This window comes from Lycorma delicatula, chromosome 5 (assembly GCF_047948215.1).
Source record: "Lycorma delicatula isolate Av1 chromosome 5, ASM4794821v1, whole genome shotgun sequence".
NCBI classification, from domain to species: Eukaryota; Metazoa; Arthropoda; class Insecta; order Hemiptera; family Fulgoridae; genus Lycorma; species Lycorma delicatula.
Window position 1 is genome coordinate 181,064,305 of NC_134459.1, and position 18,056 is coordinate 181,082,360.

General features: G+C 34.5%; 1 protein-coding gene across 4 annotated transcripts in view; it reads left to right on the forward strand.

The window, feature by feature from the left end:
* mor (SWI/SNF- related protein mor) overlaps positions 1 to 18,056 on the forward strand; it is a 104,121-nt gene that overhangs the window by 19,847 nt on the left and 66,218 nt on the right. For all 4 annotated transcript variants that reach the window (XM_075367688.1, XM_075367690.1, XM_075367691.1 and 1 more), the window contains exon 4: positions 7,726 to 7,894. In XM_075367688.1, coding sequence (XP_075223803.1) covers positions 7,726 to 7,894 — 169 coding nt within the window. The remainder of the gene's footprint in view (positions 1 to 7,725; positions 7,895 to 18,056) is intronic.

The following is an 18,056-nucleotide window of genomic DNA, read 5'->3' on the forward strand; positions in this document are numbered from 1 at the left end:
ATTACCTCTCTCAAGACGGTTCTGTAGCTTCTGACAACAGCTAACAATAGAAGATGCTGGGCTCGCAATAAAATGTCCCTATAACATTGGAATTGTAAACGATGAGCCCATACAGGCACACCATACAACATGGCCTTGCAATACCTTTGTTAAGAATACACATGGTATGATAATTTAACCCCCAATCAGGATGGAAGACTACGAACACCAAAGAAGGCATCTATGAAGCCTCTCATCAAGGATGACACCTAGATATTTCTGAATGGTGCCATACCTAATCAGAAGGCTGTCTGTCACAACCCACGGGTGACGGGTCATGGGTAGACGATCTTAAGTAACAAGTAACATAATAATGATTTTCTCTGCAGATTCCACAATCTTAGTACCTTGCATGTCTGTGTCGCTCTAGAGTTCTTTCTCGGCACGCAAATTACCCTTGACCAGCAGCAACCCATTGTCGGCATAAGTCATGATGTGGCAGCCACTGGGCATCTGCAATTGCATTAGAGAATCGAACTCAACATCCCAGAAGAGCGGACCTAAAACAGTGCCCTGTGGACAACCTTTTGACAGGGTCTTTCATACTTCTGAGGTGCTGTCATGAAGGACGATGGTTCTGTCGCTGAAATAGGTTGAGAGAGTTTAATCTCATTTTGCGTGCAGCATCTGAAACAAGGCAGAGGGCCACCACAAGTTACTGAAGGCCCCAAGTATGTCCAAAAAGACGCGAGTACATAATTGCACTCACTGGTCGAAGCCAAATCCATTACCCCAAGAATAGTGTCCTTGGTACAGAGTTCACCCTGCCCTTGCCAGGGTGAAAACCATACTGGTCGTCCATCAGCATATAGGTTAGAAGTCAACCCACTATTAATGTAGAGATATAAGATCTCGAAAACCTTACCTACTACAGGCAATAGTGTCAAGAGGCCAGTAAGAAGAACTTATAGTGGGGTCCTTATTGCCACCTTTAGAGCAGTTTTAATTCGCCACATTCCCAACCTGCTGGAAAATATCAGAAAAAAACATCCTATTAAAAACCCTAGTCAGGGGACCATAAATCACTGGCAACGTGTGAACAAGGAGTTTCACTGTGATACAATCATATTCAGGGTGTTTATTTCTAGCCAGGCTACAAATTACTTGACGGACTTCCATCTCAGTAATCTCAGAAGACAAATTCTCAGAACAAAAACCTACAACTTCCCTTCGAACACGTTGATGATAACAGATTTCACCAACCTCAGTATCATATGGAAGCAGATCGTTCATCAGAAGAGTGAGGACACGATCTTTGTCTATTACAACTCCATTCTGGGTTGAGAGAGCTGACAGAAGAATGTCTTTTTTCTTCTTATGACCAAGAACTCTAAACGACACCCCATGGGTCCTTATTTCCCTGCTCTTTTATATAAAAGAATGCCAGGAATCACAAACCTAACCTTGTGAAAATACTTAGTCCATTCCCGATGATAGTCCGCAAGCAAGGCTGCACACCGATCAGGATCATCCTTATGCTGTGTGGCTCTCCTGAGCCAGCCCACAGTCTGCTTCATCATGGTCAAGTCCTGACTCCACCACCCAGCTACTCTTTTTTGACTCGATCAGCAGCTTCAACTATCGCAGAAGAAAAATTCTCTGCCAGGTCATTTAATGGCCGCAAGAATATTAGAAAACTTAGGCCAATCTGCCTGCCTGTGCAGGAAGCATCCCTGCTGAACAGGAATGTATCCGTATAGACATCCTGCAGCATGCCTACCAAATCAAAAACTATTAGTTGATGATCATTCGTGCAATCATCGACTACAGATCAGTTCTGAATTCTACCAGGGATATCCTTCCTTACCAATGGTAACATAGATTTTGGTAACACAGAAGGCCCTGTGCAATTCAACTGCACCGGCGAAAGTAGACAATTTTCTGGCTACATTAAAAACATCAAAATGATGCTGTGCGACGAAACCTTCAATCAATTCGCTGCCATCGTCCATGATCCCACTGTGCCAAAGAGGCGATTTGGCATTCGCATCAGCACCTATAAGAGTCTGATGACCTGCTACCAGCCTAACAATTCTATCTTATATTTCCAAATTCCAAATGCTGTTCATTGGGATCCCTGTACTGAAAGTACAAACTTTTTTTTTTTTTTTTTTTAACCTCCACAGCAAGCTTGACAATGATGTGATGCGTGTCAGAGGCTTGCCATATGAAGACAATATCTAAAGACTTCCTGCACAGAACAGCGAATCTACTGTCACCAACAAAAAACTTCTTCCAACCTGGAAAACCTGGCAGATTACCCTTGACTATGTACAGGTGTTGTAGAAGAATAACATTGAGGCTCCATTTTTCGATAACTTCACCTAACTCAACTTTGACTACATAGGCACCTTGGGGCATTCAGTTGACCAAATATAACCATCGAGAGAGTTGAAATAAATCTCAACTGTTCTCTTATAACAACCATACTCCTTGCTATTTACAGAGTGCCTATGACTCTTGCACAACCATTTACAGTTAATGCAAGTCGGTGCCTCTTTTTTCTGTACCTCTTTTCTTTTTTTTGATCCTTTTTTCCTGATAATCGTGCGTTCCTCATCACAGTGCGTGCAGACCAATGCATTACTTACTTCGCCAATATACTGAAGCATCGCTGTACACCAAGGTGCTCCTTGACGAGGCAGGATGTGAATTCCAAAAAGACTCTATCCTCAGAAAGCAACTTCTGGATGAAACCAGCGTAACTTGAACCATGATACCGTGAAGCATCATGCTTCTCTGTCTTGGAAGATCAGCCTGCATTCTTTCTTGAACACAGCTTCATCCAAGTCGGTGTTCTGATCCCAATCAGGGTCAGAACTTCCTCATCAGAGACACTGTGGTCTATGTCATAGATATGACACGAGGCCTACTGCGACTGCGCTTGGGGTCAACCTTAACCTCAAGGTTCTTCACTGCAGGAGAGTCCTGGATGACTCCGACTGTCTTCTTGTTATCTACTACCACAACTAGACCCTTGTTGGTCTCTTATGTCCCTAATCTTAAGGCCTTTTCAGCTGTCACGAAGGGCAGTCTGAAAGTCCTTGATGTCGGCATTTGTCTTGGTGGAACCCTCAGGCTTATTGACAAACAACACCTTGGGTTTCTTGGCTGGCTGGCCCCCCTTTTACCATAGATGATCTCAGCATAGTACCTGGGCTGTGTTGGAGCAGGAACTGGCATCTGAAACACTTTGACCTCTTCCACAGCAGAGAGGGCCTCTTTAATTTTCGTTAATCCAGGAATAATTGTCTTCCTTGCACATGAGCCCATGCTGCGAAGACTGCCTCCAGAAACTCAGTGAGGTAGTCCAGGTCACCCTGGGTTGCCTTAACCACCAGGGCAGAACTGCCAGGTCTGGCCTTCATTTTCTTAAAAGCCTCAACTATAGGTTTGGGTTCAATCCGGGTGGGTGTCCCTGTATCCATGTCAGAAACTTCATCCTCTGACGAAGTCGAATTAACAGGCTCCGGCTTCCTCTTCCGCTCAGACTTCTTCATTATAACCTGGAATCCTGCTTCTTGCATGGCCGGAGAGGCCATGCAATGACTACCCTGGCCTGACTAGCCATGATTAATGTTATTCTTGCTGTCTTCCTCCTACATAAACTTTGGCCAAGCCTGTAGTTCTGATGATTGCTCGCAGCGAATATGGACAGCTGGAGACCTGAGATATTCTCCTCTCACTCTTTGTACTTCTTAGCTGCTTCTGGATCAGTTATAAAATAACCATGGATTACGGCCCTCATTCTAAAAAGAACGCAAATAGGACTAGCCAGGAGTATCCCTTACTCGTTACAGGGGCTTACGACCAGAAGTCATTGCCACCTCTTTGTCATGGTGATGCTGGTACATGCTTCTGCTTTGCTTTATACTCCACAAATGAGGAGCAGATGATGAGTCTGTATATGATGTTAAACAGCAGCCGCAGTATACTGACACTATCAGTAGGTACATACACTACCAACAGCCAAACACTAATAGCAAACCAAGAAGCCACAGAACTCTAGAAACACATCCAAGGGACCAGAAAATATGAATTATGGGCAATTAATAAATCGCTGTACATAATTTACAGATCAGCATTGAAGACTTACATGTTCAGTAATGAATAGTATTAGCAAATAAAAATAAGCCAAAAAAGTAATATAAAAATGTTAAATAGTACAAAAAGAAATTATAAAAATGTTCAAATTGAAGAAAATAATTCAGATTAATTTTATTTCATTCCAAACTCTACTTGATCTGTGTTGATATAATTAATGGTTTTTGTAAATGCATCAAACTTCTTTATTTTCACTCATTTTCAAGACTCTATGACGTTAAAGTAAATAACTGATATGATGATAATCTTCCTAAAAATATTCTCTGAAAAAAAGCTCAGTTCACTATTCAGATGCATCTGTTGCCAGATTTGATCAATATCACCAGATTATGCAATCCTAAAGACATTTACTGGGACAATACAAAGAAACTTTTCCCAACCCTAGTACTATTTAGTTATTGTGCAAGAGTAGAGCATGTATTGAATCTTTAACCATTTGTTTACCACAAGTAATTTAAACAAAAATCAGTTTTTTTCATCAACATCTATGTGCTTTTCCATTTTTGTAAAATTAAATATGAAAAGGGAAAACTGAAAAATGTAAGATGTGGCTGTATTGTGTATGGTTCTATCTATTTGCTGACATGTTTGACTTTTAATCGTACTTATGACTTTTACATGTTCTTTGTAATTTAGTTTCTTGATTATTCTAAAAATCTTTATATTTCTTTGCAAAAATGAGGTTATTTATAAATTACTTAGTTTTGTCTTTTTTTTTATATTCATTAACATTATTGTAGATTTCAGTAATACAGGAGGGAATAAATAGTTTTTAAGAGATTCATTTCTGATTATGCTCAACAGGATCAGGACAAACCGTTTTTAATTGTGATGATTAGGTTTTCGATAGTATCATTTTACTTTACCAGTTTTTATATCGCTCTGAATCATTAATTATTTAAGAGCTTATTTGTAACTGTAATTTATGTATTTTACACTTCTGAGTTGTGTTACATTATTTAATTTAATATTTGTAAAAGTTGAAAAAGGTATTTCTCCAATTTGATTGTTAAAGTAGAGCATTCTATTTTTATGAATCAAAAAATCTTTATTTCAGTTATACGTTGAGGAATTTGACGGTTATAATTTTTTTTTAATGTTTATTATGAGAGTTAAACAACATATTGCAGCATTGTATTATACCGGTGCAATGCATTTCTTCCAGTGCTTTGAAAAGTTCTTGGTTCTGGAAGTTAAGTCTTGGTTACATGTTGATTCGTTAGTTTTTTATGGGGTATTTTTAACGTGGCAGTTTGATGACGCTGAATTTGGACTTTTTGTAAGGTAAGGTAGCACTTCTCACTTGAAGTTAGATAACATTTTTATAAATAAAGCAACAGTTTGAAGACAATAATTGTGTTAGAGGTACCAAACAGAAGATTATAGATAGGTATCTGAAACAAATTACGGACTTCACGTTTTATTTAAAAAAATTATAACATAATACTGAGCAGTGACAGTACTTTAATTTTTTCTGAGTCGAGTCGAAGTACAGTACATACTGTGAATCCTAAAAAAAGGTTGCTGTTAATTTTGTGGGGTAAAAATGTGGTTTTGGCTTTCCATAGTAGAAGTGAACTTTTCACTTTATTTTTACTTCAGGTTGAAATATTGTAACCTTGTTTCATCAAAAGTATAGATTATAAAGACTTATCTCTAACTTTTTCAAATTGCTGGAGAATAGTTGATAGAGTAGTTGGAGAATAGTGTGTTTCAGTAGTTGATTTTCTTTTTGAAGACTGTTAAAAGTTTTCCATTTGTGTTATCCATGTAACACATGTGGGTTCTTGACTGCTAAATTTGTGTATTTAAGGGAGTTAAGGTAGAAGCGTACTTTAAGAGAAATTTTCTTCCCAATTATGCAATTCATTCAATATTTTCTACTGAGATTGATATAAGGTTGAATTAGTTATATACTGAATTTTTAAACTGGAAATGTATTCTAACAATGACCTAAGAATTAGGATCTGATTAGAACTGAAATATCTCAAATAAAACTAGTCGGCTTTAAAGTGTTAAATGAAAGTTAAATTCTGTACTAGTGGCATCTGCATACATTTTGTTTGATTCATTTAATCAAAATTGTAAAAAATAAATTCTTAAAAAAGTCTAAAAGTACTTTGTTTAAAAAACATTTACTTTGATTAATAATATTAAAAGAAAGTTGTTTGTTTAATTTTGTCTTCCTTTAATTAAAGAAACGCAAGAGGACAATAGTTTTAAGTAATTTAAACAAAGAATTATGCTTCTAGCTTAAATAAAACCAAAGTTATGCCTGTTCTAGTATTTAAACATGAAAGAATTTAATCTCCTAAAGGATACAAGATCCTTCCTTTTTTCCCCTCTAATTTTCCTTCATTTTCAATCTTTTGATGCCTTCTTTCACATAATCGTTTAAACTTCTCAACATTATCCTTTGGTTTCTTTTATTTTTTTTGCCGATGTACAACTGTTATGCATAAAATTCAATTTTCATATTTCATAGAGCTGTAATTGAAGTCTCAAACTGTTTATGCTGGAATTTTGTTGTTTAAGTTTCTTAGACATGCTAATGGATTTTTCTCATTTACTCGAATTAGAGCTGTGCAGTTTTTCATTTTGTGTCTGCCTTTAGATACCTTTCTAGTAATATTTCTGTAAATCTTTTATAGATAAGGTTTTACATTTTGATACCTCAGTATTTAAAGGTATTTATTTATGAAGTTTATGATCTCTCGATGGGTTATTGGTTGTTCTTAAAAAAAAATTTACCTTTGAAAGGAGGCATTTTCAAGCAAATTTTTTATTTTTGCCTATCTTAATGCTTTCTTTTATTTGTTTATATTTTTAAATGCAAAAAAAATGAAGTAACTACATTAACTTATAGAGAAAACTTGAAGGTATTAAATGTTCTAAAAATACATTGCTCCATATCCTTCTCCCTTAATTTTCTGCTCTTGACACTCTCGATGACTTGCACCATAAATCCACTCTGTACTAAGATGGAAACATTCGAGACGGTCATCCCCAAACTAATTTTTGTAAGACTTGTTATTGTTACTTACAATTTACTTGTAAGATTGAATGACCTCTTGATTAAAAAAAAAAATTTAATCTATTGCTTAATATTTCTATGTATCGCCTCAGACATATAATTTACAACTGACAGGGTGAAGAGATAGAGCAGCTAACATTACCATTAAAAAATTCCTGTTTATACTTTAGCCTCCCTTGAAATATATAAAAGTGATGTTAATATACGGTGATTGGATTTGTAGATAATGTAATGGTTAATCTGTTTATTTTAATTTTGCGCGTTAGCGTTAAATTTTGTAATTTATTTCCAATTAACTTGAATTTATTTTCCAATAACTTGAGTTATGGGCCCAATAAAAATGTTAATAGACACTGTGAGTTTTATAGAATAATATTTTATTGTACAAAGTAAAGAAATTTGGTGGAAGTTTTTCCATGAAATAATCCTATATTTTCAGAGCAATAGAATTATTTTTTAAGAATTTATTGTTTTTCAGATGTTATTATCTTAATTTTCTTAAAATGATATTAATATAGTATTTTTTTTATTTTTATATTTATATACAGAGTCCTTCACGTATGGATCGTAATGTTGAGATGTTCATGAATGTGGAAAAGGTTTTAATTCAGAATAAGTGTTTGACAATGCCAGTTGTCTTTATTAGATCTGATGTAGATAAAGCTGTCGTAACTAAAGTGAAGGATATCATTAAACGACACCAAGGATCTGTTTGCGGTTAGTGTTTTTTTTTACTTTTATTTATTAGTATTTATTTAGTTAACAGTTTTGGAAGGGTTGAACTTGGTTATACTTGGTGTTTTATTTTTTAGATGAAAGTGATCATAATTCTGATTTTTTTTTGTTATTTATTTTTTTTAACTATTATGTTCTCCTTTTAGTTTCCTATCTACAGATTTATTGCTGCTATTTAGCACTGTAGCTATACAGGAAAGTATATAGATCTTGACAAAAATTTTGATGTGTGGTTTTTTTTTTTGTGAATTCCAAGTTTTACAACCTCCTGAGTCCAAAAAAAGTTAAAAACCATAGAAATTTCTGGAGGGATTATGCATTTATGTGAGTACATGTGCTGGCCTGTATTTTGATTAGTATTTCTGGACTGGCTCAATATAAAATGATAAAATATTTCTATATATGGGGCAGTGTGATGTTAAATTTCGGGAAAAATTCAAAAAGGTTCTAAAAAATATTAAAAAGGATAGTTTTTGACATTTTGAATATTTGTGTAGCGGTTGTAGAAAATTGTGCTTTAGTATGATGAAGGTATTTAAAATTGTAAATTTTTAAGTTGGTTGGAATTAGAGATGGAAGATATTCAAAATTATTTCTAAACAGTTTTCACCTCATATCTCAAATTTTGAAATTTTGCAAAATATTTGGGTGTATATATATATATATATATATATATATATATATATATGTATATAAATCCCAATTTCACCTGATTTTCAATCCCATCAGACAAGGGGGCATCATCAAACTCGTAAGTTTTTTATGTATTTTTAAAATTTCTTTTTGTTAGTCTGGGGAAGTGTTAACCATACTTAAAGGTCTGATTTAGTTCATAAAAATAAACAAAACTTCATGTAGTTTTACATCCTGGTGCATTATTTTCCCTTTGCCATTTTGTGTTTTTATAATAAAAATATATCTTAAGAAGGGATAGAGGTATTGTAATAAAATTTTATAGATATGTACCCAATAATATTTTCCATAAAATAAATAAATTTGAAAATTTTACCTTTGAAAATTTTGGAATTGCGGCCATTAACATTTTTTATCATTAGTAGCTACATATAAAATAATTTTTTAAGATAAAAAATGTATAACAGGTTAATTTTTACATAAGGTAATGATGCTGCATTCGGTAACAGCAAGTGAAATATCACTGGAACCTCCAGGAACACTCTAGCAATTGATTTCTTAAATTATGTATTAAATTTATTTTCAAAAATCGATTTCCAGAATCGTATCTTGTTTGTATTTATAATCTGTTTTAAGTAAAAGTAATGTCATTAATATTTAAAAATCTAGCGATGTATTTAAAATAAAGGCGTGTCAGAGGGAAAGCTGGAAAAGTTATATGCCCCTTTGCCAGCTTTTGCTAATTAATAGTTTTTTTTTTTGTCTTCAGTCATTTGACTGGTTTGATGCAGCTCTCCAAGATTCCCTATCTAGTGCTAGTCGTTTCATTTCAGTATACCCTCTACATCCTACATCCCTAACAATTTGTTTTACATATTCCAAACGTGGCCTGCCTACACAATTTTTTCCTTCTACCTGTCCTTCCAATATTAAGGCGACTATTCCAGCATGCCTTAGTATGTGTCCTATAAGTCTGTCTCTTCTTTTAACTATATTTTTCCAAATGCTTCTTTCTTCATCTATTTGCTGCAATATCTCTTCATTTGTCACTTTATCCACCCGTCTGATTTTTAACATTCTCCTATAGCACCGCATTTCAAAAGCTTCTAATCTTTTCTTCTCAGATACTCCGATCGTCCAAGTTTCACTTCCATATAAAGCGACACTCCAAACATACACTTTCAAAAATCTTTTCCTGACATTTAAATTAATTTTTGATGTAAACAAATTATATTTCTTACTGAAGGCTCGTTTAGCTTGTGCTATTCTGCATTTTATATCGCTCCTGCTTCGTCCATCTTTAGTAATTCTACTTCCCAAATAACAAAATTCTTCTACCTCCATAATCTTTTCTCCTCCTATTTTCACATTCAGTGGTCCATCTTTGTTATTTCTACTACATTTCATTAATTTTGTTTTGTTCTTGTTTATTTTCACGCGATAGTACTTGCATAGGACTTCATCTATGCCGTTCATTGTTTCTTCTAAATCCTTTTTACTCTCAGCTAGAATTACTATATCATCAGCAAATCGTAGCATCTTTATCTTTTCACCTTTTCACCTTGTACTGTTACTCCGAATCTAAATTGTTCTTTAACATCATTAACTGCTACTTCCATGTAAAGATTAAAAAGTAACGGAGATAGGGAACATCCTTGTCGAACTCCCTTTATTATTACGGCTTCTTTATTATGTTCTTCAATTGTTACTGTTGCTGTTTGGTTTCTGTACATGTTAGCAATTGTTCTTCTATCTCTGTATTTGAACCCTAATTTTTTTAAAATGCTGAACATTTTATTCCAGTCTACATTATCGAATGCCTTTACTAGGTCTATAAACGCCAAGTATGTTGGTTTGTTTTTCTTTAATCTTCCTTCTACTATTAATCTGAGGCCAAAAATTGCTTCCCTTGTCCCTATACTTTTCCTGAAACCAAATTGGTCTTCTCCTAACACTTCTTCCACTCTCCTCTCAATTCTTCTGTATAGAATTCTAGTTAAGATCTTTGATGAATGACTAGTTAAACTAATTGTTCTGTATTCTTCACATTTATCTGCTCCTGCTATCTTTGGTATCATTACTATAACACTCTTTTTGAAGTCTGGCTGGAACTTCTCCTTTTTCATAAATATTACACACCAGTTTGTATAATCTATCAATCGCTTCCTCACCTGCACTGTGCAGTAATTCTACAGGTACTCTGTCTATTCCAGGAGCCTTTCTGCTATTCAAATCTTTTAATGCTCTCTTAAATTCAGATCTCAGTATTGTTTCTCCCATTTCATCCTCCTCAACTTCTTCTCTTCCTCTATAACACCATTTTCTAATTCATTTCCTCTGTATAACTCTTCAATATATTCCACCCATCTATCGACTTTACCTTTCGTATTATATATTGGTGTACCGTCTTTGTTTAACACATTATTAGATTTTAATTTATGTACCCCAAAATTTTCCTTAACTTTCCTGTATGCTCCGTCTATTTTACCAATGTTCATTTCTCCTTCCACTTCTGAACACTTTTCTTTAATCCACTCTTCTTTCGCCAGTTTGCACTTCCTGTTTATAGCATTTCTTAATTGCTGATAGTTCCTTTTACTTTCTTCATTACTATCATTCTTATATTTTCTACGTTCATTCATCAGCTGCAATATATCGTCTGAAACCCAAGGTTTTCTACCAGTTCTCTTTATTCTGCCTAAGTTTGCTTCTGCTGATTTAAGAATTTCTTTTTTAACATTCTCCCATTCTTCTTCTACATTTTCTACCTTATCTTTTTTACTCAGACCTCTTGCGATGTCCTCCTCAAAAATCTTCTTTACCTCTTCTTCCTTAAGCTTCTCTAAATTCCACCGATTCATCTGACACCTTTAATTAATAGTTATAATAGTTATATTTTAATAGTTATAAATGCTATTAACTATTATAAATGCTTAGAAGACTTCAAGACATGAAACTAAGTTTTTTTTTTTGCAACATATTGTTATATTTACGGTTTTATAAAAACATATTGCTTAATTAATTTTTAACTAGTTAGTTATTTCTAAATAGTTAGTATATAGTCTGTAGTTAGTATATATATATATATATATATAGTTTGTTGTTCTGTAGAATATTTTAATTCATGCTTTGATTCAGAAGCTGTTTATATGTGCTTGCACTTTTAAATATAAATCAGAACTTTAACTTTTTACATTATATTTTTCAATATGGATGATTGTAAAGTTTCTTCAGATTATTTAAATTACTACTAATAGTCTCTAAAATTTCCCTGGTTAAGTAATAACCAAAATGTGCCCATTTTAACCAAGTAGTCATGGTTTAAAGGGAAACTACTCCAACCTTGTTAAATTAAGGTGATAAATTTTAATAACGTCAGTGCCCTGTGTAGTAGGTTTACCATACCGGATTTAATGATTGTTTATTCATCCATCCAAAGATATTAAGTAAAATAGATACCGATGCACACATAAAAAAGAATTTTAGCCGAGTTCAATTTTGTGTTTTTTGTTTGGATTAGGGAATATGAATATTTTTTGTTCCTTTGTGTAATATATATTGTACATTTTATGCATTCTTTATTTATGTTAATTTTCTAATGTAGTAGTAGTAAGTAATTGCACTTTTCTATTTTATGCTATTGTTTAATGAGATGCATGAATGAACCTTAAAGCATTTGGATGTTAGGTCTACTCTATACAATAAGGCTTAGCAGGACTTAATATTTCCTTCATCCATTTCCTCACCTTTAAAACAAAAGACCATTCAGGTGACTGAAGGATTTTGAATTGATATAGATGTTTAGAAAGATAGTTATGATCAGTGACTAATTCAGATACCATTATAGATGTCTTAGGATATAATAATGATACTCAATATCATTATTGAGTATTTTTCAAGTATTGTAATAGATCTTTCCATCTCTTATTGTTTGATGCTTCTCTTAATCTCTGATCATTAATATCTCCTAGCTTAATACAAACTAATTTTTTTACTGATGAAAATTTTACTAGCTGAGCACTGCCTAGTCACAGAGTTCATGGAATTTCTTTTTGCAAGGGAATCGGCAGCCTCATTACATTCTATCCTGTAATGAAAAGGAATCCGCTGCAAAAATATTTCTTTTTTGGGCAGTGTAGTTCTGTAATATTGTTCTCTACAATAGGTTAGAATTTGTAATACTTGTTAGAGCAATTAGATCATTAAATATTCTATTATATAAACGTGTGGAAAGTAATTATTATGAAATAATTATTAACATTCATTTAACACAGATTAAAATATTTATTTTGTACTTTCTTTGTACGATCATTCCATATACTTACTAGTCAACATTAAATAGAAGTAAGTAGAAGAAAGCAATTTGTGATTAACTAAATTAACAATTTTTTCTAGATGAATATTAAAAAAAGACAGGTTCTAAGATTCTACTCAGAGTATGATTATATTTTAAGATATTTTTTTCATTTCTCTTTTTTCTATATATTTTTAAATCTTTTTGTTTGACTTTACCACTACCTTACCACCCTAATTAATTTTCAACATTTATCTTGTGCTTTTTTTTTTCAGAAGCCTCAGTTTTTTTTCAGATTCTTTTCTGTTATTATTTCTGTTTGTTTGCAACGAAGAAATGTAGTATAGAAAGTATTTGATTGGATTGACTTAATATTTTAAAGAATTTCTTTCACATTCCTAAAGCCATGTTTGATATACTACCCCTTTTTTTCCCTCCATCCTGACCCCTGTAGGGGAAGACACCTGCCTTGTGACATTCTTGGTCACCACACCGCCTCCTCCCCTAGCCCTGATGGGCTTTACCAGAGGTCGACTTTTAGACCCTCTAAACGTGATAACGCAACACAGTCCTTAGTTTGGCCTCTGTTAGGATGCCGCCAATGCAAATGCCTCGAGAGACATTTCCATTACTGAATTTACACAACGCCTTTGTACGGCGAATGTACAATTGCCTTTGTATGGCCTCTTTTCAGCCACGACCACCTGTCTTGGTGAAGTAAGCATCCAGGTGGGTCCCTAGCCACTCTGGTTGCTATTCTATCTATACATATGTAACAGCATCAGATCCCTTCAGCCACCTTCTGCAGGGCTAAGGATCTAACGAAGCCAGCAACTATGATCCATTCTCTTTTTTTCTCCAATTAACTTGCACATCAAAACCAGAATTGATCTTTGCAAGCTCTCTAGCCGCTTTGATACATTCAGCTTTGTTATCTGGGACAGACATATAAGACATGGTGTTCATCATCAATGGCTCCATAGTCTGGACGCAAGCCTGGTGTCAAACCAAATCTGTGGCCAACCTATCTTGAAAAGCAGCATGTCTGGGAAGAAACTGTGTAATTGACCGATTGGGGAAATCCACCTAACTACTTGCCAACCTATCTTGAAAAGTAGCATGTTCAGAAAGAAACTGTATAATATGACAATTGGGGAAAATCCACCTAACATACTTCTCACAACAGGAAAAATACCTTGTGTGTAATGCCCATTGGACGATTCAGTCCACCTTATCTGCCACAAATGGAAAACTTGGTTGTCTATTTCTTCTGTGCGCCCAGATGTAAGTTGGCTTACCTACTTAGCATCATAATGTTAATGGTGCTCGGTTGCAAGGATGTTAATGGGCTTAATACCATAAATAATAAGGATTGCCTCTCAAGAGATGTGTTGTAGGCACCAATCACAGATAACAGTAGCAGATGCTAGGCTCTCAACAAAATATTTCTATAACATTTGTACCTCATTCAATGAGCCCAGACAGGTGCAGCATACAGCATTTTAGGTTCGCATACACCCTTATATAGAACGCACATGGTTGTAAAATTAAGCACCCAATGAGGGTGAACTGCTCTCCTAACACCGAACAAAACCTTTTTGGTAGCATATTGAAAGTTCTCCTTGTATTGAAGATTCTCATCAAGAATAACGCCTAGATAATTCTGTAGTGGGACAAATTTGATGACCTGCCATTGATACACAAGGCCATCATATAACAGCTAGTCTGCCCTTGAGCAAGATCATTGTTATTTTCTCAGGGTTAAACACCATCTTTTGTTGCAAACTCCACAACTGGAGTGACTTGCAAGCCTGGGCTGTCCTAAATTCAATCTCATTCCTAGAATCTTTTTTAATCAGCAAAAGCCTATCATTTACATACACAATGACGCAGCCTCCACTAGATAACCTGATAGCCTTTAGATAAAACCCTATCGTAAACTTACTTATTGACTGTGGTGTTTGGGATAGACGGGACCAGCTTGTAGCATCTTTTTTTTCTGTCTCAAAGGACAACGATATTACCTGGCTTTTAACTCAGTCCTTGGGAGTTTTAATTTAGGAAGCATGAGGACCATCCACGTTGTACTGCACCTGTAGGTGTTTGTACCTGACGTCTACTGTACCTTATAAATGTTGTCACATCTTCTATTTTTGCTGCTTATCTGTGCTCATATCCTCCGTGGGGAATCAACATAATAAATTTTATGTCTGATTTTACGTATACAATAAAGAATCATCACCACCTACTGTCTTCCAGCAAATAATTCACTATATTCTCTCCAAGATAAACCTGTCTGGGTTTATCTTGGGTTATCTTGTGTACTAATGCTTCTGTGTTAGTATATACTGATGGATTGAAACAGAATGATACCATTGGTTGTGTATCTTTGTCAATGATAGAACTTATATGTTTGGTCTATCTGGTATTACGAGTGAGATTACTACTGAACTAAAGTGCTATAAATAAGGCTCTGAATATCATTGACCCTAAGCACTGAAATATCCTTATTTGCAGTGACTCGTGCTGTGCTCCCCAAGCCTTACAAAAATTTATTCCAGATATCCTATCATCATCGAAATCTACAATGTAATTGCTTAGTTGAACCATTGCAATACACAAGTGAGTTTTTGTTGAATTCCTAGCCACGTGAGAATTTCAGGTAATGATTCTGTTGGTAAAGACGCACGTAATCAACCTCCCTTCACCAATCGTATTACGAATTCTGACTTTATTAATTGTATAAAACAGTCTCTTTAAGCAAAGTGGCAATGTGATTGGACGGCTACTGTTATAACAAACTTTGGAACATTAAAAATTCTGTGTTGCCATGGGACTCCTCATGCAGAAACATTTGTCGTGAGGAAGTGCTCCTCTGTTGGTTTAGATTGGGACATACCAGAGTCACACACAAGTACTTTATGTTAGTAGGACATTCACCACTATGCGTTTGATGCAACTGCCGCTTGTCTGTGTGTCAGTCACATATTTGTGGGTTGTAAATGTTATGGAGCCTTGTGTCATAAATTTAAATATCCGTCAAATCTTGGGCAGTGATAATGAAGTTTTAGATCGGATGTTTCTATTCTTGTGTCGTTTTGGTCTTATACATAACATTTGATGTTGTGGCATATAGTTTCTGTATTGGAAAAGTTTTTAATGTGTCTGTTTTTGTGTTGGTTTTTTATTTTGTTATCCGAGAAGGGGCCTTTACATCCCTGTTGAATTTTGTTAAATTCCATGTTTATGTAAATTTTATATTGTTTTTTGTTTTTATTTTTCTTTTAAATAATTTTATTATATTGTTAAGATTCAGACTGTGATACTACTTATAGGGTTTTTTCTTTTTTTTTTGTTAGTGGTATTAGTTTTAAGTTTTATTTTTTTTTTTAGTATTTTAGTTTTTATGTTAGTTCTTAGTCTTTCTTTTATCTGAGAAGGGACCCTTTAGACCCCTCTCGGACATTGTAAAATTCTATTTTTTTTAGTTAAATTCTATATATATTTTTTTATTTTTTATTATATTTACACTAATTTTAATTCTATGTTTAACGGCTGTGATATTAATTTTAAATGTATTTTAAGAAACTTTTAGCTGTGATATTAGTTTCAAAGAATCAAATTCAACAACACAGAGCAGGAGTCTAAAACACTACCCTGTGTACAATCTTTAGATAGTGTTTTTCCTACTTCTGAGATACCATCTCGAACAGTGTCTATATTGCTGAAATAACTATATAACATTCAGCTCATTTCGCATACAATCATGCTTCTGCAGCTGAAACAGAGCTGACGGTCACTACAAATTATTAATGCTACTGATTTGCCCAGAAATGTACTTAAGACATACTCAGGCTCATTAGAAAAAACAATTTCATAACCTTAAGAATAGTACTTTACTTGCCCCTGCCTGGGCAAAAACCATACTGATCATCCATCAACAACTTTCTAGAATTCAATCTATCAATTATACAAAGATACAATACCTACTCAAAAACCTTTGCAAAACTGGCAGGAGTGTTAAAGGTTTATAAGAAGAGCTCACAGTGGGGTCCTTGTCTCCACCTTTAAACAATTTATTACAAACAACACCCTGCTGGGACTTTAGGACCCTATACACAACAACCCAAAGATCCTTATTTCCTTGCTATCTTACAAAAGAACATCAAGAATTCCTTTTTGATGTCCTAACTAAATGAAAATATTCAGATTTCTGCCTTCGATAGTCATTTACCAAAACCGCTAGCCATTCAGGATTACTCTCCCGTTGAGCAGTTCTTGTGAGATGGTTCACAAACTGTTTCAACAAAGACAACTGTTTTATCCACCAAGGGGCAATTCTCTCTTGACCTGAACTTAGTGGAATTGAATTCTCAGTATCATTGGGAGCCAGAGAAAATCTTTCTGCTGGGTCTTCCAACTGAATATCATCTAGACTTTGGTCTAAGACATGGAGTCTTAGAGAGAATATTAACAAATTTAGGCCAGTCCGCCTTCCTGTGCAGGAAGCGCCCCTGATGAACAGGAACATTGCATCTGTAAGTGTCTTGCAACTCCCTAACCAACTCAAAGATAATTAATCGATGATCACTAGAACAATAATAACAACAAACCAAGCATCAATCCTACCAGGAATAATAATATCAATATTATTAATAATATCAATATTACCAACAATAATATCAATATTTGTTCCAGCAAACAGTCTTCTTCCATCTACCATTCCAGCATGTGTTGATAACTCACCAAAGACATTAAAGACTTCTAATCCATACCACACAGCAAAGCCTTCAACTAATTCACCATTGTCATCTGTGACAATGGTGAATTATGCTAAAGAAGCGACCTAGCATTTACATCAGCACCTAGCACTATAGGACAGTTATCAACAAGACCAAGAATTCTTGTATCCCACTTTTCTGAATGTTTCTCAGTGGGATCTCTATAATGAAAATACAAACTAACAACACAGAAATCAATACCATCAATAATAACTTTAACAGCAACATGATGAGTATCAGAAACCTGTCTCAAAAAGCCACACTCCAATGTCCTGTTACACAGAACTGTGGACATACTGTTACTACCAGTATAAAATTTTTACCAGCCAATAAAACCTAGCAGATCACTTTGTACCATATATGGATGTTGCAGTAGAATTATATCGAGGTACCTCCTTTCAACAATTTTACCTAACTCAATCTGAGCATTGTGAGC